Below are 23,905 nucleotides of genomic sequence, written 5' to 3'. Positions count from 1 at the left end.
TTGGTTATTAAGACATTCAGAGGCACTTCAAACTGCTTTAGAAGATTTTACAAGACTTCTCAATAATACATACCCAGCACATAAGTTACTTGCTCTTATCCAAAATCAAAACATAGAACAATTCCCACAATTTTCAGAGGTTCCTGTCCAAGGACTTACGGTATTTACTGATGCTGGGAAGAAATCGAAAGGTGCCGTGTGTACCTGGAGACATGATCAATTTTGGGTACATCACTATATAATGGGGGACAGTGCTGATACACTGAAAACACTGGAATTATCTGCGGTAGTCTGGGCTTGTAATAACTGGTCTCATGAACCTTTAAATATCGTATCAGACTCATTATATGTAGTGGGAATTGTTAGATGTATAGAGAGAGCAATGATCAAGGAAGTGAAAAACAAGCGTTTATATAAGCTTCTTTTACAGCTAATGCAAACTTTGGAAATGTGACAACATCCTTATTTCATCACTCATATTTGTAGCCATCAGTGTGATAATGGACTAGCGATCAGAAACAATCATGCCGATCACCTAGTCACCCCAGCTTGGGCAGGTCCACCTCCTAACATCTGCCTCCTAACGTCCGCCTCGAGCTAGAGCTCGAGATTCACATGCCCTTTTGCATCAATTTGCAAAAATGTTGACTCGCCAATTTGCAATTCCGTTTAGTGATGCACAAGGTATAGTAAAATCTTGTCCTAATTGTCAAAAGGTAGGATTTGGAATAGGTATTGGTGTTAATCCTAAAGGGTTAGAACCCTTACAGATCTGGCAGATGGATATCACCCATGTTCCAGAGTTTGGAAGACAAAAATTTGTCCACGTGACCACTGATACTTTTTCCATGGTTATCTGGGCAACAGCTCAAACTGGAGAAACTGCCAAACATGTACAAAAACATTCATTTGCTTGCTTTGTGGTAATGGGTGTTCCCCAGTCAATCAAAACATATAACAGTCCCGCTTATATATCACATCATTTTCAACAATTATGCAATACGTGGGGCATTAAACGTGTTACTGGCATCCCATATTCACCCACAGGGCAGGCAATGGTTGAACGTGCTGATCAAACACTGAAGCATCAGCTTCAAAAACAAAAAGAGGGAGAATCTCTGGGTCCTACAGAAAGATTACATAAAGCATTGTATGTTTTGAATTTTTTGCATCTGACAGGCTCCAGGGAGGACCCCCCAGTGATTATACATAGTAGTGCTTTGAAGTCTGAGTATCCGAAGGAAAAACACAAAATATTGGTAGAGTATAAAAATGTCAGAACAGGTATATAGAAAGGACCGTCAGAGGTGCGACTAACAGGCAGAGGATATATGTGTTTACTTACAGGGGGAGGTGTTCGTTGGATTCCTGCAAAATGGGTTCGACCTTGGAAAAAGGAAGACCATTTGTAGTTTAAATATCCATAGCATGGAAAAATTGTGGATCCAATAGTGATAGCCAACATTGTAAGAATGTATTCAGCTAGCTTTGAAACGAGTGGTCGTGTGTGTGTGTTTGAAGCGCTTCAAACGTTTGTAAGACTTACAAATTGGTTTTGATTGATCTTGAAAATATATCTCTGGGACCTTTAAATCTCAAACGTCCACTAAGCCGGCAAACAGGTAGATTTACCTGGGGATCTTTGGACTGAAAGGCTTCAGAAGGAAAAATTTTAAAATACCTAGCAAAACATGCATCTGTATGTGTGTGAGTGTCCCCCCCACCCCCCGCCCTCCCACCCTTCTCCTTCCTTTCTAAGTTTTTTTTTCTTTCAGCTTTGAAGAAGTCCAGAGGAGTTAACGGTGTTATCTCTCTAGGGGAATGCCAATTTGTGAGAACACGGTGCATTCCAGTGTCACTTGTCAGCAACTGCTGGGTCCTAGTGCAGACAACCTTTAGGGATAATTGAGACAATGATAGAGGAAAATTCAAATGATTCATTACAAATAATTGAGTGGATATTTTACCACATAAACCTCAAAAAAAAAAAAAAGTATTGATATCCATTTACCAAGTCATGTCATTATTGAACATACCCATCAAGTAGTAAAAACATTCTTAGCAAAACAAAAAAGGGGGGAATCAGGAGAGACACCAACAGATTGATGAAGGTGCAATATGTAATGAATTTTTTGCGATTAGCAGGAGATGATCAAATTGTGCCGAAGTTGAAGCATATACAAACCATGTTGTCAAAATTATAGCAAGTACAAGACAATGTGAAAGTGCTATTGAAAACCAGTTACTATGGGCAATGGACAGGTCAGTATAAGCTACTAACATGGGGACGAGGTTATGCTTGTGTTTTAACAGATACAGGACCAGTTTGGGCACCTGCGAGGTGGATCAAGCCCACGTTGCTGTGTGACAACTGTTAAGCCCCAACCACGAAAGCAGTCGACAAGAATGAGGAGGAATGTTGTTTCTAACGGTGTTAATTGCTTTGACAATTATCCTGTGTGTTACAGTGTATAAACGTCAAGTCAATCCTATGTTTCAACTGAACGCCTTAGTCATCGAAAAACAAAAAGGGGGAATTGTGGGAACATTTTAGAGAGAACAAAGCCTGGGTGTTGTGATACTGAACAACTCTAACAAGGCCTTGAAACAGAGAGCCAAAAGATAAACAAATGCCAGCTGAAAGGAATACAACAGCTAGTTCAGTGGGAACAAGTACCAGCTGAAAGAAAAACAATTAAAGAGAACTATCAACGTAGTTAACTTTAATGTAACTTGGTTTCTTAGCATATTCAGTAGTTTAGCCAATAATATGTTAGTAATAGCTTTATGGACAGCTACCTTTAACCAATAAAACGCTGTAGATACCCTCGTGGGCACCCAGTTATGTAACTGAGAAGGGTTTATAAAGAAACAGCGAAGCTCAATAAATTGAACACTTGGTGATCATGTTGATCTCTGCGTTTGATTCCGTGATGCTCCCGTCAACATTCTCCCAAGTGACAGGACAAGGGGCAACAGCCTCAAGCTGCACCAGGGGAGGTTCAGACTGGATATCAGGAAAAAAAATTTCACAGGAAGGGACATTGGGCATTGGCAGAGGCTGCCCGGTGAGGTGGTGAGACGGGGAGACGAGGTGCTCAGGGACATGGTTTAGTGGCAGATGGGAATGGTTGGCCTCGATCCAAGAGGTCTTTTTCAACCTGGTGATTCTGTAATTATTTATTTCTTCATATTATTTTTTCCCTCCTTCTCCCCCCCTTTTTTTGTCCCTCTCCTCTTTTTATGTTTCCTCCCATTTTATTTCCCTCCTTCTCTCCCCGTTCCCCGTTCCCCTCACACCGCCCCAAGCTCTAACCCCGCCCCCTTCTCGGCTCAGGCCGTGGCGCTGACGTCACTTCTCTCGGGCCCGTGACGTTTTCCCGCCCTCGTGGCGCTCCGCGCGCGCCCTTTCCCGCCAGTCCGCGCGGCCGCGAGGCGTGTCCCGCTCGGGCCACCGTACGATCGATGTGGCCCGGGGAGGGCGCGGCTCCACGTCAGCCATCGCCGCGGGCAGCGCTCGGCGCCGGGGCCCGACTCGCTCGCTCCGGGCTGTAGCGGCGGCGGGTGCGGAGCCTCGCGCCTTCGGGCCTCGGCGGGGGTGGGGTGGGGGGGCGCGCAGGGCAGCGCGGGACGTGGCGGTGCCGCCGCTCCGGTGGCGCCCGAGGCCTCAGGGCCCCCAGCGAGCCCAGCGCGGCCGAGGGGGCCGGGGCTTGGGAATCACCGGGAGAATGAAGAGGGAAATCTCCTTGAAGCGGCTATGAATTTACTCGGGTTTCTTTAATAAGCGTTTTTACGTTCTCCGTTGCGCCTCCATAAAATGGTGTTTTCTTCGGATTTTGGTTCATAAGGTTTCCCGGGGTGTTGCTGGAGAGCAGACAAGGCTTTTTTGTCTTCCTGGCTTGTACCAGCTCCCTAACTTATGTTCCCTTACGCAGGTCGTGGGAAATTTTACTGCTGAAGCAGCAGCGTGGCGCCTGCTCCTCTGTGGGATTCTCGGTAAGATCCGGCTCTGGTTTTAAAGCTTGGTGCTTTGTAGTGAAGGACCCTTGGCAGTGCTTCTCCCTGCCAAGCCTCTCAGCTTTGCTTTTTAGGAGAGTTGTTTTTTGCTGCTGCTTTTCACAGCTTAAAGTACACTGCACGTTTTCATAGAATCCTAGAATAGTTTGGGTTGGAAGGGACTTTAAAGATCATCTAGTTCCACTCCCTGCTGCCCAAGGCCCCGTCCAACCTGGCCTTGAACACCTCCAGGGATGGGGCAGCCGCACCTTCCCTGGGCAACCTGTGCCAGTGTCTCACCGCCCTCATTGTGAAAAAATTTCTCCTAAATCTACTCCTTTCAGTTTATTTATAGCTATTTTCATGTTTCAAAGGCCTGTTTGGCTGTGATTTTTGAGAAATTCTGAAGTTCAGATCTTTGTATGAGCAAAGGTACCTGGTTGTCTTTTTGCACAGATTTACTTTACAGTCTGAGTAGTTAGTTATTGGAGATGCACGTGCTAGGTGCAGGGTTTGAGGCAGGAGTTCCGTGTAAAAGTATGTAAAAAGTGTATAAAAAGCTGCTACTGAGGCAAGAAAACAGTTGTATTTCTAAAAATGAGCAGGAGTTATTTATGTAGATATTTGTAAGTGATGAGTTGATCTAGTTCTGAAAAATATAGAATTCGTAACTGGAAAAGTTGTTTTTTTTTTTAAAAAACTGTATGGAAATTGTTTTGGGTTTTTTTGTAGTAGTACTTGTAGTACTGTTTTAATTGTGTTACTTTCTTGTGTCAGAAGAGGCTGCAGCCCAAGTTAGCACAACCACCTGCTTACTGTTCAGCCTGAGGTTCTCCAGGTGTCTGATGAGAAAAGGGACTTTGAACCCGGTAGCAGTTTGTGTTGCATCTCAGCTGTTCACTCAAACGCCGCACCTCCATGTCCCACCTTCCCTCATCTTTCGTCAGAACTGTATTTGGGATGGTGCTTTTACCCAGACTGGGAATAGGTGTTTTCTGAGCTCTTGGATTTTGTTTGGTTTCTTTACTGCTTCAAAAATAATGTAGAGTTTTCAGCATTTGCATCTCAAAAGTTGTCTGCACAGATAGAAGAGGTGATGTGTGGTAGGAGCTGGTGTCCTCTGACAAGAACTTTTTAAACCGGCATGTTACTGAAAGCTTTGGAGCTTGGAGGATCTAAAGGTCTTAAAAGGACTTAAAACTTAGAAAACTGATCTGCAGTGAAAGCATAGCATGGAGTCGAAGAGTTTAGTGTTTTTATCTTTTATGTAAATCATGACTTTTGGGGATCATTTTGTTTGGTTCTGTTGGCTCTATTATTAGTAATCATAATTAGATAAAACAAGTGTGTGTTTTTACACAATATTTGACTAATGTGTAGTATCATAATGTAAAAAGCCATCTTTCTTGTTTTAATGGTTTGTTACTTGGTCTAAGACTTCAAGAAAACTAATAGCAATAAAAGCACAGAGAAAGTAATTTTTATGTATTTTTTGACACCTTTTCCGTAGAACACACAAAATTGCTCATTTAGTAAAAAGTAACAATTTTCTTTACTGTGCTTGTCAGTCTGGTGCCATAGTGTCAACTGAGCAAGCTCAAACTTGAGCATGTTTCATTACTTAAGAAATCAAATAAAAAATCTGGTTTATTATGTAAGGAAGAAACAAACATAAGAATGAGAATTGAGCTTAATTGTTATTTTTGTTATCTGAACTGTTAGCTACAAAGCAACTTTGATAGATGTAACGTTGTTTTTACCATTAAGGCACTTTTCTCACAGGTGTCTAGTAGAGCAGTTTGACAGCAGAGTTGAGCTGGTCTGAGGATCCTGGGCATGTGAAAGGGCAGTCCTACTTCCCTCTCCCCTGTGTTGTCTTTTCTCCCATCCTTGGTTTCTGCTCTGTTTGATCTCATGCTCATCTTCAAAGGTTCCTTCATAGGCTGATAAAACACATTAAGCAAGTCAAAAACTTCCCCCCCCCTTTTTTTTTTCTGTGATATTTTCCAGCTGATTTTGCAGCTTGGGTCAGTTCACCTGGAGGTGCACAATGCTGCTGGGAAGGTAGCAGGAATATAAAGCCAGGATCAGGGCATGAGGAGACGAGGAAAAAGCTACTGCATCTGTTCACCTGCCTATACACTTCTGTTATCTCTGACTGTGCCTAAGGATTGGGAAGGTTTCTTTAATTTACTTTTTTTGTCTTTGGGAAGTTTCTTGTTCCTTGTCTGGTTCTAACAGGAATGTTGTAGCCTAACAGAACATTGAGAAGGCTTTTATATGTGGCCTCTCAGGAAACCCAGCAGCCCCTTCAAATCATTAAGTCAGTTGCAAAAACATTTTTTATTTGTTTGTTAATAAAATTTGTCAACTTTGAGATAGCTTTGTTTGCTTTCTTTTGTTTGTTTTTTTTTTTTAGGTCGTCTGATATTTTTGTCAAAATAATTTTTCCATTGAAAAAACTTCTATAACAAAGAACCATGACGGCTGCAGAGAATGTGTGTTACACGTTAATTAACGTTCCAATGGATTCAGAACCACCCTCTGAAATCAGCTTGAAAAATGACCTAGGCAAGTAATGGATGATGATGTGAAGGACGCTCCATCTTACCTGAATTATTCTTGCAGTCTCTTATTTTATCTTTCTTAGAATATTGTTTACATTTTATAAACTCAAAGAAGGTCAATTGGATATTTATTTTGTTCTGTTGATTTTTGAAATGTGTATGTTCCCCCGCTTGCTGTGTTTTGGGAAACTTTGTGTGTTTTGAGTTTTTTTCCCCACTCAGTCTGTGCCAAAATTTGAAATCTGTTTCTGTATTTCTGTTTGAAGTAATACCTTTCTGGGCTCGGACATATTTATGTAATGCAATGATAAGCAACAAGTTGTCTTATCGCTTGTTGGATGCACTACTGCATCTTGCTGGCAGAAATGGTGGTGTTACTATTTAGTATTCGTATAACAACAGACTGCATTGTTGTATCCTGTTATAAAAGTCTGTTAAATTTAAGCATTGAAACAGCTGTGGGATTTGTTAAACTCCATTAATTCCAATATGTTGATCCTAGAATTAAGTCTAAACTCCATGCTTATTCTTTAAATATCACTTTCTTCCTCTTTATCCTTGTAGTAGAAATAAGGGTGTGAATTTTATTGATATTCTGTATTGTGCTCCTTCCAAGGAGGGTTGTATCTTCTAACATTGAAAATCAGTATTCTTGTTAAACTAACTGCTATGAGTTACCTTACCTGATTTCCTAATTACTGTGATTTTTTTTTTTTCCTTGATTCTTCTACTCTCTCTAGAAAAAGGAGATGTCAAGTTGAAGACAGAGGCCTTGAAAAAAGTGATCATTATGATTCTGAATGGTGAAAAACTACCTGGGCTTCTGATGACCATTATACGTTTTGTACTGCCTCTCCAAGATCATACCATCAAAAAGCTGCTGCTTGTCTTTTGGGAGATAGTGCCAAAGACCACTCCAGATGGCAGGCTTTTGCAAGAAATGATCCTTGTATGCGATGCATACAGAAAGGTAGCCCATTATTTGTTACGTTGCTTATGTTCTGATATTGGGTCCTCACAGAAAGTGTAGTTTTGTGTTATTTAATATGTGTATAAAAATGGCTTATGCTAGGCATTTCCTTCCTAACAGTTTTGTCTCAGTGCTTCAGAACTGGATAATTGTAGATAACCAGCAGACCTACTACCAAGGTTTTTTTCTGTGTTCTTTTACTGTTACAACTTAACAAGAATATAGTACTTTTCATTTCCAAGTCAGCGAACCTTGAATATGAGGAGTGACCTAATTGCCATCTTCATAGTGTCTTGGGACAAGCCATGGTATGTAGGAGGACACTATTTTTGGAATATCTTCATCATGGTGTGTTTGGAACGCTGCTTCACAAAGATAATAAGGTCCTTCAGCTTCTTTGGGAATGGATGGGAAGCAGATGAACCAATACACACTAGAGGTTTGTATCCAGTGCGCAGGAATGCCCACAGGCATCCAGCTTTCACAGCCCTAGTAATCAGAAGAAACACATCCAATACAGGAAAAAAATCAGTCAGGCACTCTAAGTTTTGCTGCACAGAAATACATGTTCTTAAAACACTGGTATTTCATGAGGCATTTCCTTAGAGCACAGTGAGGTGGTGTCGTGGATGTTGGGAACTTGTACCTTTAGAAGTCTTGGTGTGGGAGAACACTAGCTAGTGTGTTTGTCTTAGCTTAACAGTTAGACTGAAAAATCTGGCAGTTCGAATATGTTTCTTGTTGATTTTAGGATCTGCAGCACCCAAATGAATTTATCCGAGGCTCTACTCTCCGTTTTCTGTGTAAGCTGAAAGAAGCAGAACTGTTGGAACCTTTGATGCCAGCCATTCGTGCATGTCTAGAACATCGTCACAGCTATGTGCGCAGAAATGCAGTTCTTGCAATTTACACAATTTATAGGTAAATGCTAGAAACTATTTAAAGTTAGCTAGCTTTAGTGATCTGGGTAGTTTTGGAGATCTCAAAAACATTAGTCAGTCACTGATGTGGTGTTTGGGGTTTTGTTTGTTTGCTTTTTCTGCTCTGCCTAATGGATTTCTTTGGAAAAGCAAAACCTACTGCTGCTACTTTCTCAAATATGACTGGAGTCCTTATGGTGCAGGTTAATTTGTATGAGCAAATACCTTTCTTAATGATCTAAACATTATTAATAGTAATCTTTGTCCACAACCATAAATGTAGAAGAATCCTTGCAGGAATATGCATATATAAGTTTATTTGAAGTGCAACATTCTTCATGTACTGCAGTTATATACCAAACATTATTGCAGTTGTTGCCTGAATAGTGTGCCTGAATGTCAGTATTAAACAGAAATCACTGATGGGGTAATGTCGTAGCTGTTGTGATAACACGATTTTTAAAGCCTCTTGACTCTTCACAATTTCAAATAGCTATAGAGAAGCTATGTGTCATCGTTTTTTTATTTTTGAATTTTTTGTAAATGTTTGTGTTGAGGATGTGCCCTTACACCTTAGTTTCTGTTCCTTAACAGAAGTTCTTTTAATTGTGTTTTTTTTTAAAAGAAATTTTGAACATCTTATACCTGATGCTCCTGAATTGATCCATGACTTCTTGGTAAATGAGAAAGATGCAAGCTGCAAAAGAAATGCATTTATGATGCTTATTCATGCAGATCAGGTAAGGATGCTTGTCCTCGCATTCATTTGCTTTCAGTACTTGAAAAGGGGCTAGGTAGCTGCCAGTTGTTTGTTGGTAGCATAAACTATTTATATTTGTTAGAAACACATATAGTACTGTGAAATGTTTGGTAACTGGAAAAGTTAAATTAGGTCTTCAGTGATGGCTTCATTTTAAGGGAGAATTATTGTATTTGATGAAGGCATATATTGATGCTGAAAACTGTAATTAGTTTTGCGAAGTGAACTTAACCAGGCTGAGAAGTGCCCTGTCGTCTACTGTTTTGTAGCTTTTGTAGTTACATGAGAAATAAATAGCAATTTCTATTCAGCTTTTTGGATTATTTGCTCTATGGGCAATTGCCTTTTGTGCCTAATTACCATTATTTTTTTTTTTTTGCCATCTGTAGACAGAATGGATCAATTTGCTTTTCAGGTTTACAATGTTTTCATAGCTTGTTTTAAATTTCAAATTGGAGGGTTGAATATACGCTGTTTGTGTTTTGATTTTTTAAAATGTGTTTTGATCTAAGATATAACTGACTGAGTGAACTAAGAATAATTTAGAATAATTTATGTTTTATTTGTATAGGATCGAGCTTTGGATTATTTGAGTACCTGTATTGACCAGGTCCAGACATTTGGTGACATACTGCAGTTGGTTATTGTTGAACTAATTTATAAGGTAAAAGGGAAATGTTGTGGCACAAAATGTACATGTTAGATTATATTAGACTGCTTTTAAAAAGGGATAGAATATTGCTGGAAAAGGCATTATAGTTAGCTTTTAGTCCGTGTCAGGAACATGTCCTTGTTAAGTAGAGCTGAGTAAGATTTATGTCTTGAAATAATAAATTGCTCAAGCGTGCATAGTATAGAACAGTATGTCTCACCTGATTTGCTGTGATATGGACTGTGTATTAGCAGACTGTTCTTCATGGAAAGAGCAGGCAATCTGTTACAGAAGCTAGTAAAGGCTATGCCCTTCCTTTTGATCTGAGGTTTTAAGGCCTTGTAGCATTGCATATAGAATTGTCAATAATAGCTTTTTAATAGCTTCTGTAATTAGATTTTTACAACTGTGAATGACACTTTTTATTCCCAGAAAAGATTGTTAATTTTTGCCTAATTTTCTTCTTGTTGTAAGATAATGGAGTAGTTAAGCTACATGATTGCTATTTTCTTTCTTCTTTATGTGCGAACTGTGCATTGTTGTTCTTATTTAGGTCTGTCATGCGAATCCATCAGAGAGAGCTCGTTTCATTCGCTGCATCTACAACTTACTGCAGTCATCGAGCCCTGCAGTGAAGTATGAAGCTGCAGGTACTCTAGTTACACTCTCCAGTGCACCAACAGCAATCAAGGTATAAAAGTGATGTTTTCAGATGTTTCAGTAGCCTTTAGTGCTGTGGAACGAATACTGTATGCTGTAGTTGGTACTTGAAAGAGTAAAGGCTTTAGTTATATGGAATGTTTAACCCTTCACTTGTGAAACACTGTCTCTTAAAATTAGTCTCAAAATCCGACTTGAGACTCTGTTTTGCAAACCTGCAGCTAGTGGACTTCATGTCACCTTGGTAGGAGACAATCTTGAATACTCTGTCAACTGTTGTACAATAGTTGTTACCAACCTGGAGTCTTGACATACTTAGCAAAGCAGAGTAAAGCTGAAGATTTGCAGAGGCTGAATGACTTTCTTTATTAATAAACTTTACTCTTTTCAGGCTTGGGTGGAAACATAAAGCAAAGAAGGTTTACATTGGTAATGATTTCACCCCGGGTCCCTAGATTAATGTTTGTTCAGCTGATTATTTGAGAGACACACAGACATTTTGAACTTTCATGAAAATTTCAAAAATAGAATATGCAAGTTTAGATTTAGAACAGAACCAATGCAACTAGTAGTTTCAAAAGATCAGCAGAATATTAATTCAAACATTTTTCTTAAATGTCATCGTTTCTGTTGAGTGGGAGTATTGTACGTAGAAGCTGTCATTAAAACCATACCTAGATAGGCTAATGCTGGCAACTATTTTAAGTCAGTTTTGATGCTCTGTTGTGTACTTAAGAGCTGACCCAAAGCACGCCAAGAAATGTATCTGTGACTTTCTTTGAATTTGAAATAAACTCTGTGTATTGTGATCCATCCTATGTAATTGTTGTAAAGCGGTGGTGGTGCAATTGATGTTTAGAGTGGACCATAGAATTTTAAAGGCTGTTCCTGGGTCTATTTCTGTGCCAACTCTTTGAACAGTTGCTTTAATAGTAATGTAGAAGGTGTCTTCTCCTGAATTTCTCTTAGAAAGTTGCCACTTTCTCCTCATTGTTACTTACAAAGTGGTTTTGATCCTTCTACTTTTAGGCAGCTGCCCAATGCTACATAGATTTGATTATTAAAGAAAGTGATAATAATGTGAAGCTTATTGTTTTGGATCGATTGATTGAATTAAAGGAACATCCCTCCCATGAACGAGTGTTACAGGTATGTGATCTGTCTCTTTTCCTTCAATCTTATTGAAGGCATTTCTTCCCTAAATGAAAGTTTGGGTTGTTGTGATGTATGGAAAGATTTTCTTCTGAAGTTCAAATCTTCTGTTTTACTAAGAACATATTGGATGGACTTTTATGTTTATGAATTGCTGCTTTTATTGTCTCTATAAGAATAAAAAATGGCAAATGCTGACTACATTGTGAGACTTAATGATGTAACTTGCACTGTAGACTTTTATGTAAATATGGAATGTAGTAAAGGAATGCTGTGAAGTTCCTAACGCTTAGGATATCTTGCTTATTTGTCATTATCTGATACGTTATGTATCCAGAAAGTCTCTGAAAATCATTGAGGACTGAAAATTAGAATGGTGTGTGGAAGGAGTCATTTAAAGCAACAAAATAGTTAACTTATTATTTCAGGATCTAGTTATGGATATCCTCAGAGTGTTGAGTACCCCAGATTTAGAAGTGCGCAAAAAGACCCTTCAACTAGCCCTGGATCTTGTTTCTTCAAGAAATGTGGAGGAGGTAAAATATGTATCACTTTTGTTTCATTACCCTGCTTTTTATTTTTTGGAAAAATATGGACTTTCTTCAATTTTATTTGATCTTTTCTGCAGCTTGTGATTGTTCTGAAGAAGGAAGTCATTAAAACTAATAATGTGACAGAGCATGAAGATACAGACAAGTATAGGCAGCTGCTTGTTCGAACATTGCATTCCTGTAGTGTTCGGTTTCCGGATATGGCTGCGAACGTTATTCCAGTGGTATGCAAATGTTTAATTATATTGTCATTAAATATATTCTAGCTATACCCAAAATGTAGAGAATAACTGAAGCTGAGGTGTTTCTAATTGTTGTCACACACAAAGCAATAATACTATTTATAATCTCTAAAGAAATATAGGACTTCTGATGCTGTGGTCATTTATCTTCTGATACTTCATTTTTAGATATTTTTTGAAGAACACAAGCTAAAGAGTAGCTTTACTTAAAAGTGCAATAATTTCGCTATTATGATATTTGGTAATTGATTGGAATATACTCTAGGTTGCTTGACTTCAGCTTTGTTTAACAGGAGATCTATATGTAGTTTTATTTTTCTGAATGTAGAATGAAAATACTATTGTACAAACTTAGCTGTGCTGCGATTTGTGCTCACGTTCACTCTTTTGTGCTAGCTGATGGAGTTCCTTAGTGACAACAATGAAGCAGCAGCTGCTGATGTCTTGGAGTTTGTACGGGAAGCAATCCAGCGATTTGATAACCTCAGACCTCTCATTGTTGAGAAGATGCTTGAAGTTTTTCATGCTATTAAATCTGTCAAGTGAGTCCAAATTATGATAGCAAACAGATATTGGAGCACTCTGTTGCTCACTTGCATAGAATATATATTGCCATTAAATATGTACCAAAATCTTTACAAACCCTCACACAAAAATAACTGAAGTTGAGGTGATCTGGGGGTCAGTGATTTCTAGGTACAGCTTCCTTCTTGCCTACTTGTACAAAAGATACATTGAGTGCATGTTGAATGAAGAAAATAAATTCAAATTTCATTTTTATGATGCAATGGGTAATTGTATTTCCACTTGCTAGAGGGTAGCATTGTTGATGAAGGCCAGCTCTAAAGCAATTTGCTTGTTAAAACAGTTACTAAGAGATTATTGTAGCAGGAATTTACACTTGTAGGCAACTGGAAATACTGTACATCAATTAGAAGACCCAGGGCTTTACAATCTGCAAAGCTGCTTTAGTACCTCTTGAGGCTCTAGAAACTTGGTTTTCTGATGGATCTCCAAAGATTAAGTCATATGAGAACTTTGTTTCAAGTCTCCAATCTGCCATTCTTCCAACACACAGGAATCTGAATCCTGTCTCTGTCATCATCCTGTTAAGTAGGAAGAAAGTCACTGAAGTTTTGCTGTTTTTTCTCCCTAATGTTCATTCATGTTCTTGGTTTTTCATTTTCTCCTGGATGAAAGAAAAGCTAGTTTGTCTTAGTTAAATGGAGAAATTACAGCTGGCTTTATTCATGTACAGAGAGTTACTTCATTGTGATAATAATGAAATTTAATTTAGTCAGTATCAAGATTCGCACAGATGAGTATAAATTTAAGGCAGAGAATATATCTCATTTGATATACATGTTCAGTAGTTTTCAAAGGCTGAAAGGATGATTGTTCTTGATCAAACTTGCTTTCTGTCAGTTGTGTCCTCTTGAATTTGTCAAGGCTGGTTTTCACCACTTGACCATAAATCACTTCCCTTGATGTGGTTTGAGTAAATCATGAAAGGATGACTTAAATTACTGTTCTTATCTTAGAATTTATCGAGGAGCATTATGGATCCTTGGAGAATATTGCAGCACAAAGGAAGATATACAAAGTGTAATGACAGAAGTTCGCAGATCCCTTGGAGAGGTGTGTTTGCTTTGTTGGGCTAGCTCTTTGAGATTTTACTTACTGTTATGTAGTGTGTTTTCTAAGAAAAAGATATTTTTAAAAAATTGAGTAAGGTGCAGCAGGGTTTTCGGCACTTCTGATATATAATGGCGTGTGCACAAAAAAAATCTAAAGTAAAAAACAGACTTTTGAATTCGTTACTAATTTTTTTAAGTAGCATACCTGAAACTAGCATATACTAAGAATAAGTGATACCTGTTAAGAGGGGAAATGAGAAATTCCTTATATCGGAAAATTATGATCAACTTTAAGATATGATTTAATTATATCCACTAACAAAGGCAGAGTGCTTTAAGTCTGGATTATTCTGAGAAGGGCATAAGACAATCTGTCCAATGTGAGCTCTATGCATGGGTAGGAGGCTTCTGTGTATATTTCAATGTCTGCTTATCTCTTCGAATTCTTTCAAAACTGTTGCACTGTAACTGACCTTTCAGACATAAAAACTTTAATAATGCACATAATTTTTATTAAAACCTTCTGCAGGAAAAAAAACCCCTTTTTTTTTTAATATTAATTGTAACAGTTGTTTCCTATTTGTTTCCAGATCCCAATAGTAGAATCTGAAATCAAGAAAGAAACTGGTGAGCTAAAACCTGAAGAAGAGGTGCCTGTAGGTCCAGCTCAAAAATTGGTGACAGAGATGGGCACTTACGCAACACAGAGTGCTCTCAGTAGTTCCCGACCTGCCAAAAAGGAAGAAGACAGGTATTTAAGATTTCATACTAGACAAGGAGTGATATGGTTAATTTTCTTTTTAAGTGGTACTTTCTCTCATGCAGGGTTCAAGGGGTGAAGTTATTTCCTGTTTTAAGGTTTTATTCCAAGTAGATGGGATCCAATAGGAAGTTGCTTAGGATTTGTAATCAGAGCTTACTCTGTATCAAAAAGGACATCATTAATTATGGTGTTAATTAGGATTATTATCCTAAATTCTAGTTGATTCTTTCTATATGAGTCCCTTGACAATTTTAATGGATACAGGGATGTTGTCTTTCAATTAAAACATTTTTTTCTTAATATCACCTTGAGCTATTTAATACCTGCTATATTTTATTTCATTGGTAGCTAAAACAATTGATTTATTTCCTCAATTACTGCAGATGGACTACTCCCTCTTGACTAGTCATTATCATCTCAAGAGCTACAATGAAATTATTATAGATTACATTTTTCACTTCACTCCCTGTGTGGAAATGGCTGTGAGACTTGTATATCTATATCTGGGAAACTACTAGTGGGAAAAAAAAAAGAGACTTCTGAGACTTTTGTTTTGTTTGTGCAGTGTGGAGGTTAAGGTATGAAGATAAGTAGTCTAAAGAGCATCATCCAAAACTAGTTTTCTGATTATCACCTGTCTTTGCAGACCTCCGTTACGAGGATTCCTGCTTGATGGTGATTTCTTTGTCGCAGCTTCCCTTGCTACAACTTTAACTAAGATTGCTTTACGATATGTGTCACTAGTTCAGGAAAAGAAGAAACAAAATGTAAGTCATCTATTGTGTTTTCACTGCAGTTGCAAAGAATAGCTCATTGTTGCTTCTTTTCTTTTAAATAGATGCAAAGTGGTTTTAGTCCAAAGTGAAGTGCCAGTTATGTAATTGGATTATTTGGGTCACAAACAGGGCCTACTGCTTTCCAGCCGCTCTAAATAGATAGTCTCTAAATTATGCTACTTAGTTGTCAGATAACAAGTACTAAAAAAACAAGTAATCTGTTCAGACTTCTTTTCATTTGATTAATGTGCACCTTTTGATAAATAAATCACAAATAAAAATTTCTGTAAAGCTTTGTAAAATGCAATAACCTCTGCTATTCCCTTTCATTTTCCTCCTCAGTCCTTTATTGCTGAAGCTATGCTGCTAATGGCCACTATTCTCCATTTGGGAAAGTCCTCTCTTCCTAAGAAGCCAATTACGGATGATGATGTGGATCGTATTTCCTTGTGTCTGAAAGTTTTATCAGAATGTTCTCCTCTCATGAATGATATTTTCAACAAAGAATGCAGGCAGTCCCTCTCTCATATGCTGTCAGCCAAGCTAGAAGAGGAGAAACTTTCCCAGAAGGTGAGCTATTAAAGTGTGTTAGCATGAACACCTGGAATTTTTTGCAGATTTTCACATTCAGGCAGGTCCCAGAAACGTAACCAATTGACTATGTCAGCCATAATTTGAGTGTGTCTGTGCACTAAGGAATGGAATTCATTGTGAAATGCTGAATATTTCTTTCCTTGCAGAAAGAATCAGAGAAAAGGAATGTCACGGTTCAGCCAGATGATCCCATCTCCTTCATGCAGCTTACTGCTAAAAATGAAATGAGCTCAAAAGAAGACCAGTTCCAGCTTAGCCTTCTTGCAGCAATGGGAAACACACAGAGGAAAGAGGCTGCTGATCCTCTTGCATCCAAACTTAACAAGGTAGTGTGTCAGTCAGTGTTTTAATTATATAAACTTTGTGCTGTTTATGCACAGCATCAGCTTTGGGAATCACAAACTGGAACTGACGAACAATGCTGTGCTGGTTGATTAGAAAGAACCAGATATTTCCCAGTTAGGATCGGGAGAAAGACAAAAGTCTTTGTGCTTGAAGTTGTGTTACCTTCTCCATGTGGGAGGTGAAGAATTAGGAGGAGACTTAGATACTGCAGAGCTGGTGGGATGTGGAGTTAAAATTAAAATTCTTTGCTGGTCTGAAGACCCCAGTAAGGTTCACAGGGAAGAGAGCAGGGATGTCGCAAATGATTAAGAACCTCATTCTGACTTTGGCTGCTGTGTCCTGTTCCCACGAGCAGTGTATCCTTGTTTCACTCCTTATACCTTTTTTACCTGCTGGTCCAAAGAGAAAAAAATCACTTGATTCATTCATTAATTACAGTTAGAAATCTAGACTTCAAAAGTCTGGATGAATTCTTTTTCCTGTGTAAAGTTATTTTAAGTCAACATTTCTTTGTCCTGATATTTCTCAGAATAAATGGAACTTGCATGAGTTCTGTACAGAATACATTTAATCTGGGAAGGTTTTATAACTGTAGTGTATACACTAGAGGACACATGAAGGAAGGATGCAGTTAAATTTATTTGTATGAGTGGACAATCACTGTGTTTAGCTATAAATCAATTAAATCTGTTTATTTTGGAAGATTTATGTGTGAACTTTAGATTTCCTAAACACCACAACTTCTGTAAATACTACTTTATAAATAAAACTTGTGGTGATTCTTTGCAGCGGATTTTTTTCCAATTTTCTGTTTATTTTTTTGCTCCTTTTTTCTCACTAGGAAGTTAGTTCTGTGAAATTAAAAGCTCTTTGCACACCTGCTTGATTTAGAGGTTCGTATTTGAGAGTAATGCATTTAGTTGTACTCTGTTCTTAGTTTTGTCATTGTGTGACAGGATTCCACTTTTTAAACCGGTTTATGAGAAGAAAAATATATTAAATTCTTTTCTTTCACAGGTTACTCAACTGACAGGTTTCTCAGACCCCGTCTATGCAGAAGCCTATGTCCATGTCAATCAGTATGACATTGTGTTGGATGTGCTGGTGGTCAACCAGACCAGTGACACGCTGCAGAACTGCACGCTGGAACTTGCTACGCTGGGTAAGCTGTCCTGGTGGAAACATGGCAACTGTGTGGGATCAGTGAGGTGCTGGGCATTGGCACGCAGTTGTAAGGAGTTCCTGAAACACTTCTAAATACTTAAAAAATTATGCTAGCTAGTTGACACTTTGAAAGTATGCTTCTGAATGCCTTTAAAAATACAGTTCTCTTCCAAAAGGTGGAAGAGATGTATCTATTGGCGCTGACACTACTATTTGATGATATAAACTGTAGTCAGATTTTGAGCTTCCATGTATTCTTTACTAGAAAAATAGCATTCCATTTCCCCTTCTCGCTTTTTCCTGAAATATGGACAGCGTTTTTTTATATACTTATTCTCCATTACGCTGTTACCATAGATCAAGAAGACAGAATCCAAACTTGTATGGAGTAAATGTCAGGCAACAGAAAGCCATCTGTCCTAGGTGGTTGTTGCACTCAGCCTGAACTACTTAAATATAGCATTTACTCAGCTGAAACTATTCCCTGTACCAACAGCTGTTTGAAGGCTGTTTGAAGAATATTGAGGTTTCATCAACTTCTTTTAGGGGAGATGGCAGATAATCTGAGAACAGTAACTGATTCCCTATTAGTTATCTTCCATTTTAGCTGTCGGGAGTTGAAATATATCTACAACAAACTAGAATGCACGTTAATACTTCTAATTGATGTAAATGTGACTGGAGGGACATAACCTTCTAATGTGTTGTAAGTCATTTGATCAGAATAATGGTGGAGATAAATAAAACTAATATATTAACTAATAGGTTATACTTTTCCGTTTACCAGCTCAGTAAAGTGGAATTCTGTATTTCCTAATCGGTATCTTAAGATGTACTGCAAAAACTGACTTGATGCATCACTCTTGCATGTAGAGCTGATGCTGTTCATGCTGTGTTCTCAGACTGCACAGTTTGATAGAAATAGTCTTTTACAATTACTTGCTAAAGGAATAAGAAAAATACATCTATTTCTTTGGAGCAATTAAATTCAAAATCAAGGTGATGCTTTCATCTGTTTATAAATAGCTCCATACGTATAATACTGGACGTTGAACTTTGGTTTTGAGATACTTGGCTGTCGGATTAGACACTATGATGATCTTTGGTGATTAAAACGCAAGATAGAATTAACCATTTCCTGATTGTTAAAAATTTAGTACAAGACTCAGTTCAAACCCCATTTAAGTCAGTATTTGTATGGATTTTCATTGGGGTTTGGGTGAATATACTTAGATATTTACTGAAATTTTTAATGTAATGTACATTATTTTGTCTTGCAGATAGCAAACTGTAAAAAAAACCCTGACCAAACAAAAAAAAAACCTCCAAATCAACTAACACCTTTATGGTAGTATTTAGTGCCACTCTGTAGACATTAGAATTGAATGACAAGAAAATAAAAATTGTTCCAAAAGCTAATCTCATTGTGTACTGTTACCATTCCCTCATCCGCGTCTCCCATACAGGTGACTTGAAACTTGTGGAGAAGCCATCTCCTCTGACACTTGCTCCACATGATTTTGCAAACATTAAAGCTAATGTCAAAGTCGCTTCAACGGAAAATGGAATAATTTTTGGTAATATTGGTAAGTAAACAACTCAGTGTGCAAAATTAACAATGTTTATCATTTCTTAATGCTTAATGAGCTCAAAAATAATTAAGACGCCTCATCCTGGAAGAGGAAATGAATGGTCTACAGTGTATGAATATCTTGTGATAATTTAAAAAAAAAAATCATATTGCTTTTACTTAAAGCCATAGTAGAACATACGACCTTTAGAATGATTGTCAGCATGACCCTTGAACCCCAGTCTCTGAATTTGAAATGAGGTAGGCCGCCTTGCCCAAGAGACCAATACACTTTCAGTTCCGTGGCAACTGGGTAGAGCACTTGAAGAGGACAGAGGTCAGCAGTGAGATTGAGCAAGTGCTGACTGTTGCTAAATTGGAAGTGGTAACTGAGCACTCTTATTTAGTCCACGTTCACATTTTAAACATTAAGATGGTTTGTGTTTTATATTGCAGTGTATGATGTCTCTGGAGCAGCCAGTGATAGAAACTGTGTGGTTCTCAGTGATATTCACATTGACATCATGGACTACATCCAGCCTGCTTCTTGTACGGATGCAGAGTTCAGACAGATGTGGGCAGAATTTGAATGGGAAAACAAAGTTAGTTTTATTTATTTTGTATATTATTTGGGCTTGTTCATGAAGTGTAATTCTGTTTCTTATTTCTATATCATCTGGTTACATTATCTCTTGTGATATAAACCTCATTCAGCATCCGCATTGGATGCTCGTCTCTAGTAACTGGTTCTCTTATTATTTTACCTGTTTCACAAGCTTAGTGGTGCAATAACTGGTTTTCTTACAAGAGAGGTACATGCATTTGAGCCTTAAACTCCTGTACAGAAGGTGTCCAGATTGCTTGGTGATTGCTGTGTATTTCAGCTCAAAGGTGAGATAGCAACAGGTGTAAGTTTTTGCTGAGACTGCAGAATCAGTTTGCCTCTCCAGTTAGAATCATAGAATAGCCAGGTTGGAAGAGACCCACCGGATCATCGAGTCCAACCATAGAATCATAGAATAATTAGGAATTGTGTTACTTACTTTTTTTTTTTTAATCATAATGTTTTAGGTTCTAGGGGACCTTTCAAAGATCATTTAGTTCAACCCCCCGACATGTACAAGGACATCTTTCACTTTATTACCTTGCAGTACAGTGATAGCATACAGAATATTTATGAATGCTATATAGTTAATCCAACAAAATGGTGTATATACTCTTAATATTAGAGGATGCCCAAACTGTTTGGTTACAGACATGTTAAAGGGTTTAAGGAAGATAATCAGGCACTGGAGCAACATAATTTAAGAAAAGAGTAGAAGCATTAAAGCAGAATGGGAGGTATTTTATGCAAACTGTAGCATTGTTTGGTACATTTATTTACATGTATTCACTTGAGTTCTCTCCAAGGGAACTTGTAAGCAATAAGTTTTAATCCATAATGTGTGAAGCCTTAGCAATTTGTAAAATACTCCTAGAAGATGTATTAAAAGGCAGTTTAAATAAGACCTATAAATCTCATTATGGGGAAACCGTGCAGCCTAGAGAGCTTTGTGAGAAGGGAAGTATGAAAGCAGTGTTTATTGTTGGTTAAATGCAAGTTTTTGGACTAGATACCCTTTTTTCTTCTCATACTGACAATGTGTAAACTATATTCAGACAAGAAGTATGCTATTTGCTGTGGAGAGTCTGCATGTTCAGCAGAGTATCATATTCACTTAATATGTTTTAGAAACCATGGTTGTAGCATGGAATTCCCACTCTTTAGTGGATGGCAGGAGGTAAAGGCTTTTTATTATGTTATGCATAATGCAATTTGGAGCCAGCTTTACCGAGTGTGGTGTTCCTCTAGGAAATGCATGGTGGTAATCTTTATAGAACTCTGAAGAAGAGATGGTTTCATAAATGTTTAAGATGCTGATTAAACTAATTGCTTTTCTTTTCCCTTCTTGAAGGTTACAGTGAATACCAATATCATTGATTTAAATGAATATTTACAGCACATACTGAAGTCAACCAATATGAAGTGCCTGACTCCAGAGAAGGTGAGCTATTTGCTTGATGACTTTTAGACACTTAGTTCCTGTGCTTTGTTTGATTTGTTTAGTATTTGTTATGAATATTAGGAGACGCTTGTTCATAACATGAAATATTACATATGCTTCAAAGTTTGTAAATTTGTAAATGCATGGAAATGAGTATAAGCAAGTTCTGTTATCAGAATTCTTTGTCACTGAATCACATGAACTATTGCTTGCCCAGCTAGAAAATCAGAATGTCTGTTTTAGTTTATAGTATCTAAGTTGTAATATAGATTTGATGGAACCATCTGTTTTCATACAGGTTTCTTTTTCAGTAGGTACAGGTTCCTTCCTCCTTTATCAAAATTTACCTTTCTTTTGCCAATTTAACCTTTTTGTTGTAAAGCATAATATACAATAGCTATTTGCTTTCAAAATACAAAATATATAGCAGCTATTACCTAATATATATGTAGCAACCAATATAGGTATCAGCTATTGCTGGGTTTAGCTTCTTTGTTGTTTGTTAAATCAGATCATAAAATGCCATCCTACCATATTTTGATGAATATTTTAGATTGCATCTTTCAATAATAATTTTAGAAAAAGGCCATCACTTTTTCCCATTGCATGATTCTCACATTTCAAAAATGTTTTATTCCAAGAAATACATTTAAATATTAAGTAGAGATCTTCCTAACTGTACATAGGATGAATTAAAATGTATTTGAAGGATTTTAGCCTTTCTGAAGAGTTCAAATGTGCTTTCTGTAGGCCCTTTCTGGTTATTGTGGCTTTATGGCAGCCAATCTTTATGCACGTTCTATATTTGGAGAAGATGCACTTGCGAATGTCAGCATTGAAAAGCCGATTCATCTTGGACCAGAAGCGCCTGTCACTGGTCACATACGAATTCGTGCAAAGAGTCAGGTAACGTGACATCTATTTAGAGCACTGTTTCTCCTTGTCATTTTTAAGAAGAAGTACTTAGCAATATAAAAACCTTGCAGATTTTCAGATGTAAGTTAGTTTTTACTGTAACATAAATGGGAAAATTTTTAGGAAGGATGAATATAGAAATTTAAGCCTCAGTTTTAAAAAATTATCTTATACACATTTTCTGATAAAAGAATGGCTTTTAGTTAAGTGTAATCATACCCTAAAACCACATTGTACATCATCTTTCCCAGTGCATTATCATAAAATAGGCCTTTGGGCCAAGATTCTTTTCTTTTATCCATGGCATTGCATATAGGACGGTGTACTTGATTTGCTTTTAAATAAAGAGCAAATGCTCCTTAAGATTCCATGATCTGTTTCCGACTGAATTATACATTTCAATTTCATGTAAAAAGGAAATTTTATGCATATAATTGCTGTTCAACTAGGGTTTTTTTGAAAACAAACAAACCCCAAAGTCTGCCAGAATCAATCATTTTTTAAAGGTACACCTGTGAGCCTGTTTGGATTTTAGAACTTCCTTCTCCTGACTGAAAAAAGTACAAAATTTGGAACTGTTTTAACAGAACAGCAAGTGTACCAATAAAAACATTTTAAACATTAAAAAAGCATGTACAATTGGTTTTTCTGCCTTTGATATTAATAACAGAATCCACGGTTGCTAGCTCCAATTTAAGTTTCATTATTTTAATTATTTATATAGATATAGCCTTTACCTAGTGTTAAGAAAGTGTGCACTGTAGTGTATATAAATGAACAGTTAGAAATAGTTTTAATTTCCCCAACACTAATTTAATAGATTTCTGTATATCAAACTTCCAGTTTAATATAGATAGAAGTTATTTTTAAGTTTCTGTCATGCATATCTTCTTTGTTTTCCTTACAGGGAATGGCCCTGAGTCTTGGAGATAAGATCAATCTGTCTCAGAAGAAAACAAGTTTATAAATTTTACCTACTGTCTTTTCAAGTCTTTTACAATTTAACCTTAGGTATGTGGCTTTTGGGATGCAGAATGTCTTATATTCTTCAATGTTCTGTAATTGTAGAAGCCAAGCTTTTGAGCTGAAAGCATTCCAGCAAATAATTTATAGGCTCTCCATGATTAATTCTCAGCAAAATTTTAAATCTTTTTTTTTCTTTGTCCTTGAAGTTGTTTTCTTTGTCTCTGATGTATACTGATGCTCACAGTACAATAAACACATTATGCCAGTACTGTTTGTCTGTCAATTATAAACACTGTATTATTTGATCAGTACTGAATATTTTGCAGGGGTATTTTGATACTCAAAGAAAGTGGGAATGTATAATACCTCAAGTGTTTACAGTAACAATTAGGCCTGAATTGTGTGAATGTGTTATGATGGCCCTTAAAGTACTCTAGCATAGCTAGGGCATTATGCGTATATATGTTTGACATCTAAATCAAAGACCGTATGTTTTACATGGTTGGTTTATTAATGTAATAACTTGGCACAGATGAGCTTGTAATATCAGAAAAGAGACTGTAAAAATTCATATAAATATTTCATTACCTGTTCCTTCCAGAACTACTTTTTGCCAACTAGCTTTGGACTGTTCTCATAAGCATTAGGTTCACTTTTCAT

General features: G+C 37.4%; 1 protein-coding gene across 1 annotated transcript; it reads left to right on the top strand.

The window, feature by feature from the left end:
* Positions 1-3,935: 3,935 nt before the first annotated feature.
* On the top strand, positions 3,936-23,513 carry COPB1 (COPI coat complex subunit beta 1). Its single transcript, XM_069857628.1, has 22 exons — positions 3,936-3,996; positions 6,416-6,567; positions 7,304-7,533; positions 8,285-8,454; positions 9,079-9,193; positions 9,785-9,877; positions 10,419-10,556; positions 11,555-11,674; positions 12,106-12,213; positions 12,306-12,452; positions 12,867-13,012; positions 14,012-14,108; positions 14,698-14,858; positions 15,517-15,637; positions 15,989-16,216; positions 16,387-16,566; positions 17,603-17,747; positions 19,216-19,335; positions 19,776-19,921; positions 21,275-21,364; positions 22,115-22,270; positions 23,187-23,513. Exons 2-22 carry the CDS (start codon positions 6,477-6,479, stop codon positions 23,244-23,246), a joined length of 2,862 nt encoding a protein of 953 aa, XP_069713729.1. The 5' UTR covers positions 3,936-3,996; positions 6,416-6,476; the 3' UTR covers positions 23,247-23,513.
* The last annotated feature ends 392 nt before the right edge of the window (positions 23,514-23,905 follow it).

Source organism: Phaenicophaeus curvirostris, chromosome 5 (genome assembly GCF_032191515.1).
Source record: "Phaenicophaeus curvirostris isolate KB17595 chromosome 5, BPBGC_Pcur_1.0, whole genome shotgun sequence".
Taxonomy (NCBI): Eukaryota; Metazoa; Chordata; class Aves; order Cuculiformes; family Cuculidae; genus Phaenicophaeus; species Phaenicophaeus curvirostris.
This window is presented reverse-complemented; position numbering and strand designations above follow the sequence as displayed.

Excerpts from the sequence above, each read along its gene's own strand:
- COPB1 (XM_069857628.1), top strand. The coding sequence starts at position 6,477 with ATGACGGCTGCAGAGAATGTGTGTTACACGTTAATTAACGTTCCAATG. Across the intron at positions 9,194-9,784 it reads TGCTTATTCATGCAGATCAG|GATCGAGCTTTGGATTATTT; the intron begins GTAAGGATGCTT and ends TTATTTGTATAG. Across the intron at positions 10,557-11,554 it reads GTGCACCAACAGCAATCAAG|GCAGCTGCCCAATGCTACAT; the intron begins GTATAAAAGTGA and ends TTCTACTTTTAG.